The sequence below is a fragment of the Bos javanicus genome, chromosome 29 (assembly GCF_032452875.1).
Source record: "Bos javanicus breed banteng chromosome 29, ARS-OSU_banteng_1.0, whole genome shotgun sequence".
Taxonomy (NCBI): domain Eukaryota; kingdom Metazoa; phylum Chordata; class Mammalia; order Artiodactyla; family Bovidae; genus Bos; species Bos javanicus.
The window spans coordinates 42,461,953-42,475,241 of record NC_083896.1 but is presented as its reverse complement, the minus strand read 5'-3'; the positions used below and the strand labels follow the sequence as shown (position 1 = coordinate 42,475,241).

The 13,289-nt window shown below is 37.6% G+C and overlaps 1 protein-coding gene across 3 annotated transcripts in view; it reads right to left on the bottom strand.

The window, feature by feature from the left end:
• The window catches only part of RTN3 (reticulon 3), a 66,470-nt gene that overhangs the window by 39,197 nt on the left and 13,984 nt on the right, over positions 1-13,289 (bottom strand). For 2 of the 3 annotated variants that reach the window (XM_061406733.1, XM_061406734.1), the window contains exon 2: positions 7,437-7,493. The exons of the other annotated variant lie outside the window; for it this stretch is intronic. In XM_061406733.1, coding sequence (XP_061262717.1) covers positions 7,437-7,493 — 57 coding nt within the window. The remainder of the gene's footprint in view (positions 1-7,436; positions 7,494-13,289) is intronic. 3 annotated transcript variants of the gene reach the window in all.

Below are 13,289 nucleotides of genomic sequence, written 5' to 3'. Positions count from 1 at the left end.
ATTAAGAAGAGTGAACTCCAGAAAATCTTTTAAAACAGAAAATACTCCCCTAAAAGCAATACATTCATTAGGTCTTATCAGTTTTTAATCACAGTAGCCACTGATCTACCACCCTGTTTTCCAACTCTCCAACCTAGGAAGTTTTTTACTGGAGAAAAGATCAGAACAACTGTCCCAAGGGCAGCAACGATGTTCCAAGCACCATCGTTCTCACACACTGTTGTACCTCTGGAGCTGGAACAAAGTAAACAACGAGTTCCAAAAGAATGAATCAAAGATTCAGCTTGCTCAGGTGAGCCCTCAGGACAGAAATGCCTTCCTTGAGTGTGAATGAGCAATTGGGAAGATGTGAGAGAGAAAAACTTTTGCGATTACTTTTATTCAACTGATGTTTTTTAATTTGAGAAGCTGAATAATAATTAGATGAAAGCAAAAGTATGACTTTATTCTATTCAAAATCATTTTATAAAGATGAAAAGAAATACTTAAATATCTTACTGCAAGAGACAAAATTCTACTATTACAAAAATGTGTTTCCAAATGCCAGATAAAGTTCCTATATTTTAAAACATTACTGAAATCTGATGTAACAGGATCTCTGACCTTTAGCACAGTGTAACTATAATCTGGGGGAAAAGTCTTTGTAAATTGAGAAAAAAATAGTTGCAGTTTGGTGGTACAAATTGTACCCATGACACAGAAGTAAGCTATAATTCATATTTAGTTCTAATGCAGTAAACATGGCTTTGCATCTATCATTGTACAGTATGGATACACAGCAAGATTAAGGATAAATGAAGCTCACCACTGCAGGTTAAAAGGTTTAAAGACCTGAAATTTAAAGAACTATGGACTACATTAATATCAGAATATTCCACAGTCTGAGCTATGTATTATTATTGAATTTACTGGTGAATGTTTCTACTGCTGCTAAGTCGCTTCAGTCGTGTCCGACTCTGTGCGACCCCATAGATGGAAGCCCACCAGGCTCCCCCGTCCCTGGGATTCTCCAGGCAAGAACACTGGAAGGGGCCGCCATTTCCTTCTTCAATGTGTGAAAGGGAAAAGTGAAAGTGAAGTCACTCAGTCGTGTCTGACTCTTAGCGACCCCATGGACTGCAGCCTACCAGGATCGGCCGCCATCCATGGGATTTTCCAGGCAAGAGTACTGGAGTGGGATGCCATTGCCTTCTCCAGAATGTTTCTACTAGGAGACATTAAACAAACTAAATCTGGAATAAGGTAAAACTGGGACCTCCTCCCTTCAAATGAATGGAATCTTGAACAACACTGACTCCACCTCTCACAGGGAATGCTCAGCTTATATGTTTTATAGAGATTGAGATTTCAGATGAGTTAGACTTGTCATTTTACAGACACAAGTGGACAGAATGAATTAGTAATAATTCATTGTTAATTACTGAGTGCCACTATCATGTGCCCGACACTGTTTTAGAATCTAGATTAAAAACCAGTGAACACAGAAAAAATCCTTGCTTTTGTGGAGCTTACAGTACAGAGTGGGAGACAGAAAAGAAGCAAAGTCAACAGGTAAATGATAATGATGATGATGATGGATTTGATGAAATGAGAAAGAAAGCAACTGATACAAGATGCTAATGAAAGAATGCACACAGTATTAGAAACAAAAAAAACGTATGGCAGTGAGCTTCCTGGTGGTCCAGTGGTTCGGACTTGATGCTTTCTCTGCCAGCAAGACCTGGCTGACAAACTAAGATCCCATAAGCTATGCGGTGCGGCCACACACACACACAAAGAGGATGGTAGAAATGTTCTATGCTTTGTCAGGACACAAAATTCTCAGTTTTCTAAGCCTTGTTTCTTTTCTAATTTCCTTGAACTCTTAGTACTCCAGAAGTTTAGAATTAGGTATATAATAATCTGAGGTAAAAACTAGATTAGGTTAGAAATCTTATTCTCAGAATACCAAGTTCTGTACTGAATGCCGTAACTTCTTGACAGACTTCATTTTACTGAAGATTCTTTAATATGACATAACTATTATATACACAAAAATAGCTTTATCATGTTCCCTAATGATAATGTGGCAATGCTTGGAGCAGACAGTGTTTTCTGGGGGGAGAGGTTTAGGGGCTAAACAGAGTGTGGTGCTGCAATCTTTCCTCAGTAATTAGGAGAGTAATTCCTCAGCCAATAGCATCTATTAGCTATTAGCTCTGGATGTTAGCTCTCATGACAGTCAATCAAGCTTCCCCACATGTAGCAAAGTAAGTTAGCATTTTTGCTTTAATTTTAATAATTATCTTGCTTAGAATTTCAGCAAATGGAAAGAAGTTCATTTGGCTAGTTGAAATTCTAACAAACTTGAACAGAGCTAATTTGTATCAAGACATGGAAAAAAGCAGTCTGGAAGTAAAGTGCTTACAACGGTAAGAAAACATTAAATAAAACAAAGACTAGAATCTAACAAGTCTTTAGAAACTAAGCTCCATTGGCAAAGACTCTTCCAATTAGTCAGCATGACACTTAATAGTCATTACTCAGAAGTTTCCATTTACATATAGTATCTTAAATAAGACTAGGAAATTAAGTTGGCGGTCATACTCTAAATTTCCAGACCACTCCCAAACCCAAACCCAAAATCCCTATTAAGAGTTGCAAAATCCTTTCATTACACTTACTAATGGTGTGTGGCCTTGTCAAGTTGCTTAATACCATCTGAAAAATTGGGATACTAAAGCACCTAACTTAAGAATTGCTCTGAGGATTAAATTGAGTTAATATATTAACTCAAAATTTTGATTGGAATAAGGCAAAAGCTCCACTTGACTAGAGAATCTTGCATGGAAATTGAAAAAGTTTCCCCTCTTCTATACCCAGACTATTTTATCTCATAGAACAAGATGTGGTTAAGGCGCTAAGTCATGTCTGACTCTTGCAATCCCATGGACTCTAGCCCGCCAGGCTCTTCTGTCCGTGGGATTCTCCAGGCAAGAATGCTGGAACGGATTGCCATTTTCTCCTCCAGGGGATCTTCCAGACCCAGGGATCAAACCAGAGTCTCCTGCATTGCAGTTGTATTCTTTACCACTGAGCCATCAGGGAAGCCCAATCACAGGATAAAGAAACAACTTTTAACTGAATACTGTGTATGCGTCAAGTGAATATTTTGAATTGAAAAAGCCTCTTCATAGACTGTTTACTCTATCTTTCAAAATATCTTCTCTTATTCTCCAAACTTTTAGAAAAGGGTTTAGTATTTTTTTATTCAAGTGTTTTGTAACTTAATAATGAAAACACAATGTGATCTAGAAACAGGTAAGCCATAATGAATATTGTATATTATACTTCTTCCTTAAAAGAGTGAGTAACTTGGGATTATGCTACAGTTACCATTTGGTTACTACCCAGCCTGGAAATTCATTACTTTTAGTTGGTAACATGGAAAAAGCACACACCAGTGAAGAAAGGGTGCCAGCCTGTAGTAAGCCACCAAGTTACATTTTCACATACATATTATGCTTATTCATACAAGGGAGGCTTGAAATATTCAGGTATAGGCTTTCCTACACTTGAATTTTCTCATATTCACAAAACAAGAGGGAAAGACAAATTATCGTGCAAAACAGTATCAGCAATTTTCAGCCAAGCATCAAAATAGGAAGTTAGCCAGCAGACACTTTGCAGCCAAGCTAGATCCTAAACAGAAAGTCTATTTTGTACAAAGAAAAATGTTTTGCTTTTGTTAAAAAAAAAAAAAAAAAAAAAAAAAGGCTGTAACTGGCAATTTTTTTCCCTCAATGCTTGCCCCAAAGTTCAGTGTTTAACTTCCTATTCCATATACCTACTGCATTACTCAAATTATTTGCAAATATTCACTACTGCAAATGTGCTTCCAATTCTGGGTCATGGATGGATCCTCCTTATAATCTTATTTTCACCCACTTTTCTTCCAATGTTTTCTACAGAAATTTGTAGTATTTTCCAGCTTCCACTTTTTATCAAAGATTTCAAAAGGAGAAACCAAATTTGATTTTGTGTCTGATGGAGGGAGTACACCCCCCAGATGATACTAAATTATATCACTAACAGCAATATTATGGTTAAAATGGTCATTTCTGCCTCTTGTGTTCTCATGATGTTAACACGACATCCTAAAAAACCTGTAAACCTTAAAATACCACTAACACATCACCTTTACTGGAGGTAATAGTTACATACATGGACTTCAGAGTCCTAGGTGAGTCATTTACTCACTGTGTGACCTTGAACAAGTGATTTCACCATTTAAAACCCCAATGTCCTCAATTAGTAAAAGAAGCAATACCTTTCCTCCATAAAATTGGCTGTGAGGATTAAATGAGATAAAAAAGTACTAACCACAGTAAAAGCTCAAAACAAACAAAAAACAACCCACCCCAAATGACCACATAAACTACATCTATACCTCTGTTAATATCCTTATTTAATAGTACAGGAAAATGTTAAAATTTACTCCCCTATTTGAAATGCTCCAGGATTAAGTTGAAATTTAACTCTGCTTGATGAACTATAAAAAAGGAATCAATAAGCAAATGATTGGAAAGGACCTACTCAGGAATACAACTTACTTAAGAAGAACTGATTATTTTTGACATTCTCAACATAAATCTCTTAGTTTTCAAAAAGCTTAACTTGTTAGCTTAAGTAGCTGTATACTTCAAAGTAGTACAACTTAATAAAGACTACATAATTTCCTTTTGAAAGATTTAACTGCCCTTTCTTCTCAGTCCAAATTAATGACAACTTTGGGAATTCCCTGGTGGTCCAATGGTTAGAACTCAGCACTTTCACTACTATGGGCCCAGGTTCAACCCCTGGTCTGGGAATCAAGATCCCGTGAGCTTAGCAGCATGATCAAAAAACAGAAAAAGACAAGTTTTAGTACATGCCCCTCGAAGTCCAATAATGATAAATATATATTTCAATATTAAAAATGTCATTCTTAAGTATGAAAAAGTCATTTTTAATTAGTTACATATTGCTTAATATGGCTTGAAAAGAAAGAGTGAAAGTGAAAGCCGCTCAGTTGTGTTCAACTCTTTGTGACCCCATGGACTGTAGCCTGCTAAGGCTCCTCTGTCCATGGAATTCTCCAGGCAAGAATACTGGAGTGGGAGGTCATTCCCTTCTCCAGGGGATCTTCCCAACCCAGGATTGAACCCAGGTCTCCCGCATTGCAAGCGGATTCTTTACCAGCTGAGCCACCAGGGAAGCCCTAATATGGCTTGGACGTATATAGCAAGGCACAATTCTCCAAGGCTAAACAGCTCAGGGATATGAAAGCCAGAGACAGATTAGCTGGGTTAGTGCCAGTTATGGACTCAAAGGTACCTGCTGGCGACAGTCCCTCTGAAAGGCTGCAGCTGGGCGGAACTGGTCCTAGCTATCCTCTCCAGGGGGTTTAATCCAGCTAACTAAGTACTACAGCAACTTCCTTTCCCTTTTATTTTATTAAGGCAGACTAGAAGCTACCAGTCTTGGCCACCCTAGAACACACCTAATCACTTGCCAAAGAGTGCCCTCAAAAAACTGAATCAGCTGATCTCTAGACCTGCCAACGACGTACAGCACCAAGTGGGCTGCTTTTCCATTATGTCTTTTTTTTGCAGGAGAAAATACTAGTAATAGAGGCTAGATTGGAACATCTTCAGGGATATGACATTTTTAACTGCTTTTTTACGATACCCTTTTAATAATAACATACCCTGAATCTGCACTGGTCAAAATAACTATAAAAGGAAGAATTACAAATCTATTTTTTTAAAACAAACTTTCATAGTCACTGCGAAACTGAAACCTACTTCAACTTTTGTTTTAATTAGAAAAATCCCTTTTATTTACCTCTGATTTGAGTGTGTATGTAGTTTCTCCTAATATGGATTAAAGTAATTTTTAAAACTATGACATATCTTCTCAACATTCTATATATTAGGCATGTTGTGATTAGGTTGCATTGTCACACTATTTAGGCTATCAATTATCTCCTTTCTATATGAAAAAAGTGACTATGAAGAAAGTATCCTAAAAGATCTGAAATACTTTGAGAAAATATAATTATTTGTTCTATTTACACTATATGTTTAACTGACATCCTCCAGAATAGAATAAATGTAATATCTATTTGTCTAAATTATTAAATTGAAAGTATCCTAAAAGATCTGAAATACTTTGAGAAAATATAATTACTTGTTCTATTTACACTATATTTTTAACTGACATCCTCCAGAATAGAATAAATGTAATATCTATTTGTCTAAATTATTAAATTTCTCATGAGGGAAAAAATACCCTTAAAAATATAAATCTAGTTGGGTTCTAGATGTTGAGGATAAATTTGTATGTTTATTTCCTAACATTCACAAAATATCTATATTTTACTATAAACAAGTTAATTTCAAAGGTCATAATTTGACCCAGAAGATATCCAAATTCACACAGTGAGGCACATTATAAAAGAGTTGGGGACTCTAATCCTATCAGTCTGAAATGAATGCAATAAACTGTCTATCATGTTTGCCAAGAAGCAGATCAGACTCTGAAAAAAACTTACTATGTTTATTTTATCCCATTAGGTTCTTTATTCTTACAAGGCAAAAGTCTTCCTAATGAACCAGCATGCTCACTTTCATTCCGGCTAGGACAATACACTCTTTGAACAAGGCTTCTTGGACCTATCTAGTGAGTTTAATTATCTTTTTTAAAATAATGATTTTCCGTTGACCTATCCCTGAGGTGGAGTACAAGAGCACAAATGAAACAGCACTTTTTAAAAATGCAAATTGAAGCAGCACAAAGCACATTCTCTTCCATGTAGCTATCAACTCTGATTCCCTTCCTCATTGATAGAGTAAGAACAAACCCCCCAAAACATCATAATTTAATCTCCAGGAAAACAAGCCTCGCTTGCCAAAAATTCAACTGACTTGTTCAGTGTTCCTAGGCAATGTGGAACTGGCCTAGCTCTTGGGATGAATCTCAGATAAGTCCACACTAAAGTATTCTAGCTAGGACGGTGTATTAGTTCAGTGGAAGCACAGTTTTATAGAGTTTTCCCAAATCCACTACCTCTCCAAACAAATTAGATAACTGCAAATCAACAGGTTGAATGCATTCTGGAGAAAGTGTGTTTTCTGAGCTGCAGTTCTTTCTACTCCAAGTTCTTTTGGCAAGTTTCTAATTTTTAAAATACTCAAAGTTACACCTAAAGCTTATGCTATGTTAAAGGGTCCACCCAGCCTCATTCTATTTTATTGAGCTTTACGAGAAAGTCATTAGGAGTTGCTAACTTGTATTTAGTTTTTATTTTAGGGAGTTTGGGGGCAACAGAAAACTCCTGCCTCATTTCCCCAGTTACAGCCTCTTTCTCTTAACATTTTTCTTTTATTAATGCACACAAAAAATGACAGACTTGCCTTGTGAGGTCGAAAATAGAGATACAGGCTGAGAGGAAGAGGAAGAAACAAAGGAATCTGAAAGAAAATATACAGCGTGAGAATTTGACAACCTCACACAGGAATCTGAACTTTAACTTTTTTTTTTTTTTAATTTGGCAAAGCATCGTAATTTCATTGGGTTTAAGGAACAGGGGAAACCCCAAATCTATATTTCCAATTACTATTTTTACTCACCTGCCAGCAAAACCTTACTTCATTTTCAAAATGCATTTCTAAAAGTTAATCAATTCAATTTTTTCTAAGGAAGAAAAGAAGAACCCCTAGAATTTTTAAATAAGCTCAAGAAAGATAATGCTACCCTGCAACTTCATGCAGGAAAGAAAAAACAGGTATCTGAGTACTAACTGGTTTTGCTTAAAACCATTTTTAACTTCATTTTGAGGAGTCAGCCATGAATATAAGCATTTAAATATATATAGTTGGCAAATATGTAAAACTGACCCTGAATACTGAAAAAAAAAAAAAGAAAAAAATTTAAATCACAATTAATCCACTGGGAAAAACAGGACATATGTAAGAAATCTCCTCTCTCTAAAACTGGGACTTATATTTCTCTACATTTGGCAACATATATCAAAATTTTAAATGCATAGACTTCCCCTACCAACCCCTGAGCATATTCTTTAAGTTGGTAAATATATCTGCATACATATACAAAGACATGTACATCAGTAAGGATATTCATAAGAGCGCTGGTTATAAACACCAGAAATAATCTAAACGACCATCGATAAAAGCCTAGTTAAATAGTTACCTCCAGATAATGGAATACTTGCTGCTACAAAAAACAATGAGGTACAGCTGTGTACGTTGATATATTAAATTGAAAAGCAAAGTACTGAAGTTCACACAGTGTGCTTCCATTTGTTAACTGGAAACAAAAGGAACTTTGAGGTCTAGGGCAGGAGGGAGATTTGCTTTTCATTACAACCTTTGGCCTTAAAAAAAATTAAACAAAGAATATAAATTGCCTTCAGTAAAAATGGAAAAAGAAATAAAACAACATGTGAAAAACAAAACCCTGAAAAAGTACCCCTAAATATACTGATCTTTACTTAACTCCTTTTTTCCTTGTAATTATAAAAATGTTTTCACAAATATCAGAAATATACTTAAAATGAGGAGATTGCTTTAAAGGACTGGGCCATTGCTATATCTGTAAGTACTAATCTAAACACAACACAGGGAATATAGCCTATATTTTATAGGAACCACAAATGAAGTTTAACCTTTAAAAATTGTGAATCTTTGTATTGAACATCTGTAATTTACATATATTGAACATGAACTATACTTCAATTAAAAAAGGAAAACTATTTAGTTGACAGAAACGGAGCACGTTAACACCAAGGCAGAACTTAGTGGACAAGAGGCAGTAATTTGGTAACTCAAGACCAGAATTTTAAAATTCACTATTTTTTAATTATCTTAAAATGAAGCATCACATTTACTCCTACCATTGAAAGAACAGTACTCTTTTCTTTCTTAAAACAAGCATTTCTATTTAATGTTTCCAAATGGGTTAATATTTATCTTCAACATTAAATCTCTGCCAACTGAATAAACCTGAAAATCCAAATGCTAAGTAAGCCTGATGCTAAAAAGATCCCATGAACCTACCTTTTCATTTCCACCTGACACCCTCCTAATGGAAAATTTCAACACACAAATTTTTATGCAACAGCATCTACTCTGATACAGGGCACAGATAACCAGAAGTAGTTTGCAACAATATTGCAAGAGCTCTTCTAACTTACAAAATCATATTGTATTCATATGCCATATTGATGCAGGCAACTGCACCCAAAAAAGGTGACCTTAATTCACAAATACTAATAATTAAATCAAATATTATCTACAAGTAACTAAGTTTAGGCACTGTAACAGTGCAGAGATGATGGCTGTGCCCACAAGCAACTGAAAAAGAAAAACCAGTAAAACTGTTTGCATTACGGGAAGAATGCATACAGCAGGGGCAGAAGAGATGATGGTCATCGGGTGAACAAGACAAGGGAAGGCAGTCTGGAGAGAAGGAACATCTGGCCCGATTCCAAATAGCTTTAAATATCATACAATGAAATTTGAATTATATCATATGATGTGTAATGAGGAATCACTGAAGGTAAGGGATTGACAATATCTCGTGTGTTTTAAAGAACTCTGGCAGCAGGGTAAAGTGAAAATGAAAGTTGCTCAGTCGTGTCAGAGTCTTTGCGATCCCATGGACCATACAGTCCATGGAATTCTCCAGGCCAGAATACTGGAGTGGGTAGCCTATCCCTTCTCCAGGGGATCTTCTCAACTCAGGAACTGAACCGGGGTCTCCTACATTGCAGGCGGATTCTTTACCAACTGAGCTATCAGGGGTAAAGTATGGACTTAACTGAAAAGCTCCCACATAACATTGGCAAGACATGAGGGCTTAAACTAAGGCAGTGAGGATGGGAATGAGGGGATGGATATGACAGGAAAGAATGGACAGGATTTTGAATCACTGAATGTTGGAGACTGGAGAAGCAAAAGTCAAAGGACTGAAGAACTACATGAAATGTGGCTGGCTAGGGGATGAGGAGGAATTCTTTGTATTAATTTCCACTAAGAAATAAGCTGTCTAAGGCATATCTTCAATACCTGGTCTAGTGGTTTTCCCTACTTTCTTCAATTTAAGTCTGAATTTGGCAATAAGGAGTTCATGATCTGAGCCACAGTCAGCTCCTGGTCTTGTTTTGGCTGACTGTATAGAGCTTCTCCATCTTTGGCTGCAAAGAATATAATCAATCTGATTTTGGTGTTGACCATCTGGTGATGTCCATGTGTAGAGTCTTCTCTTGTATTGTTGGAAGATGGTGTTTGCTATGACCAGTGCATTTTCTTGGCAAAACTCTATTAGCCTTTGCCCTGCTTCATTCCGTATTCCAAGGCCAAATTTGCCTGTTACTCCTGGTGTTTCTTGACTTCCTACTTTTGCATTCCAGTTCCCTATAATGAAAAGGACATCCTTTTTGGGTGTTAGTTCTAAAAGCTCTTGTAGGTCTTCACAGAACCATTCAACTTCAGCTTCTTCAGCGTTACTGGTTGGGGCACAGACTTGGATTACTGTGATACTGAATGGTTTGCCATGGAAACGAATTCTGTAGTTTTTGAGATTGCATCCAAGTACTGCATTTTGGACTATTTTGTTGACCATGATGGCCACTCCATTTCTTTAAGGGATTCCTGCCCACAGTAGTAGATATATTATCACCCTGCTTATTTAACTTCTATGCAGAGTACATCATGAGAAACGCTGGGCTGGATGAAGCACAAGCTGGAATCAAGATTGCCGGGAGAAATACCAATAACCTCAGATATGCAGATGACACCACCCTTATGGCAGAAAGTGAAGAGGAACTTAAAAGCCTCTGGATGAAAGTAAAGAGGAGAGTGAAAAAGTTGGCTTAAAGCTCAACATTCAGAAAACGAAGATCATGGCATCTGGTCCCATCACTTCATGGCAAATAGATGGGGAAACAGTGGAAACAGTGTCAGACTTTATTTTTTGGGGCTCTAAAATCACTGCAGATGGTGATTGCAGCCATGAAATTAAAAGACGCTTACTCCTTGGAAGGAAAGTTATGACCAACCTGGACAGCATATTCAAAAGTAGAGACATTACTTTGCCAACAAAGGTCCGTCTAGTCAAGGCTATGGTTTTTCCAGTGGTCATGTATGGATGTGAGAGTTGGACTGTGAAGAAAGCTGAGTGCTGAAGAATTGATGCTTTTGAACTGTGGTGTTGGAGAAGACCCTTGAGAGTCCCTTGGACTGCAAGCAGATCCAACCAGTCTATCCTAAAGGAAATCAGTCCTGAATATTCATTAGAAGAACAGATGCTGAAGCTGAAACTCCAGTACTTTGGCCACATGGTGTGAAGAGCTGACTCATTTGAAAAGACCCTGATGCTAGGAGGGATTGGGGGCAGGAGGAGAAGGGGACGACAGAGGATGAGATGGCTGGATGGCATCACCGACTCGATGGACATGGGTTTGGATGTACTCCGGGAATTGGTGATGGACAGGGAGGCCTGGCGTGCTGCAATTCATGGGGTTGCAAAGAGTCAGACATGACTGAGCGACTGAACTGAACTGAACTGAAGGCATATCTACAACAAAGTTTTATCCTTGAAAAGCTATGACAAACCTAGACAGCATATTAAAAAGCAGAGACATTACTTTGCCAACAAAGATCTGTATAGTCAAAATTACGGTTTTTCCAGTAGTCATGTATGGATGTGAGAGCTGGACCATAAAGAATGTTGAGCACTAAAGAACTGATGTTTTTGAACTGTGGTGTTGGAGAAGACTCTTGAGAGTCCCTTGGACTGCAAGGAGATCAAACCAGTCAATCCTAAAGGAAATCCATCCTGAATATTCATGAAGGACTGATGCTGAAGCCGAAGCTCCAATACTTTGGCCACCTGATGTGAAGAGCTGACTCATTATAAAAGACCTGATGCTGGGAAGACTGAAGGCAGGAGGCGAAGGGGATGACAAAAGATGAGAAGGTTGGATGGTATCATCAATTCAGTGGACGTGAGTTTGAGCAAGCTCTGGGAGATGGTGAAGGATGGGAAGCCTGGAGTGCTGCAGTCCATGGGGTTGCAGTCAGACATGACTGAGCAACTGAACACCAACAACAAAGGCATATTTTATATAGTCAAAGCTATGGTTTTTCTAGTAGTCATGTACCGATGTAAGAGTTGGTCCATAAAGAAGGCTAAGTGCCGAAGAATTGATGCTTCTGAATTGTGGTGCTGGAGATGACTCTTTAGAGTCCCTTGAACTGCAAGTAGATCAAACCAGTCAATCCTAAAGGATTGAACCTGAATATGCATTGGAAAGACTGATGCTGAAACTCCAATACTCTGGCCACTAGATGCACAGAACTGACTCACTGGAAAAGACCTTGATGCTTTGAAGATTGAAGACAAGATTGAAAGATTGAAGACAAAAGGAAAAGGGGACAGCAGAGGATGAGATGCTTAGATAGCACCACAATTCAAAGGACATGACTTTGAGCAAACTCTGGGAGGTAGTGGAGGACAGGAGCCTGGCAAGCTACATAGTCCATGGGGTTGCAAAGAGTCACACATGACTTAGCAACTGAACAACAATAAGGAATATCTAAGTGGAAACTGTTTACCAATATGAACAGGCTCAGGAGACAGGTAAGGGTTATAGGTAAATATCTAGGAGCTAACACCTGGGTGAGAACTGACACCACCAGAGTGAATGAATTTGTCCAGGGAGAATCAAAGAGGTGTTAACAATGGAATCTTGAGATACATGACCAATATTTACAGAGACTCAAAAAAGAATCACTAGTAAAGGAGACAGAAAAGAGTCAATGTGGGGGAAAATGTTTTGTCACCTGAAGAAAGCTTTAGAGAATGATTAACAGAGTTAAAAGCCAAGGAGTGGTGAAGACTTTGAAACACGTCACTGAACTTAAGTAATCAGGTAATTCAGCACTGATGACTCTGGTTAGAGGGAGGAGGGGGCCAGCCACTGAAAACTGAGGAGTGAACGAAGTTTAAAAAGCACTAAAAGCAAGTGTGCAGAGTATGGATGATAAAGAGAAGGACTAAAAACTGGGCACCAGTGAGACAGAGGTAGAGTTGAAAGAGAGATTTTTTAGGAATAGAAATGACAAGTGTATTTATATAGAGAAAGGGGCAAGTAGAAGGGAAAAGACTGAATATGAAAAAGAAGCAATATTTGTAGGAAAAAAGTCCAGGAAGTTGCTAGAAGGGATAAAAGACCACAAGTGAAC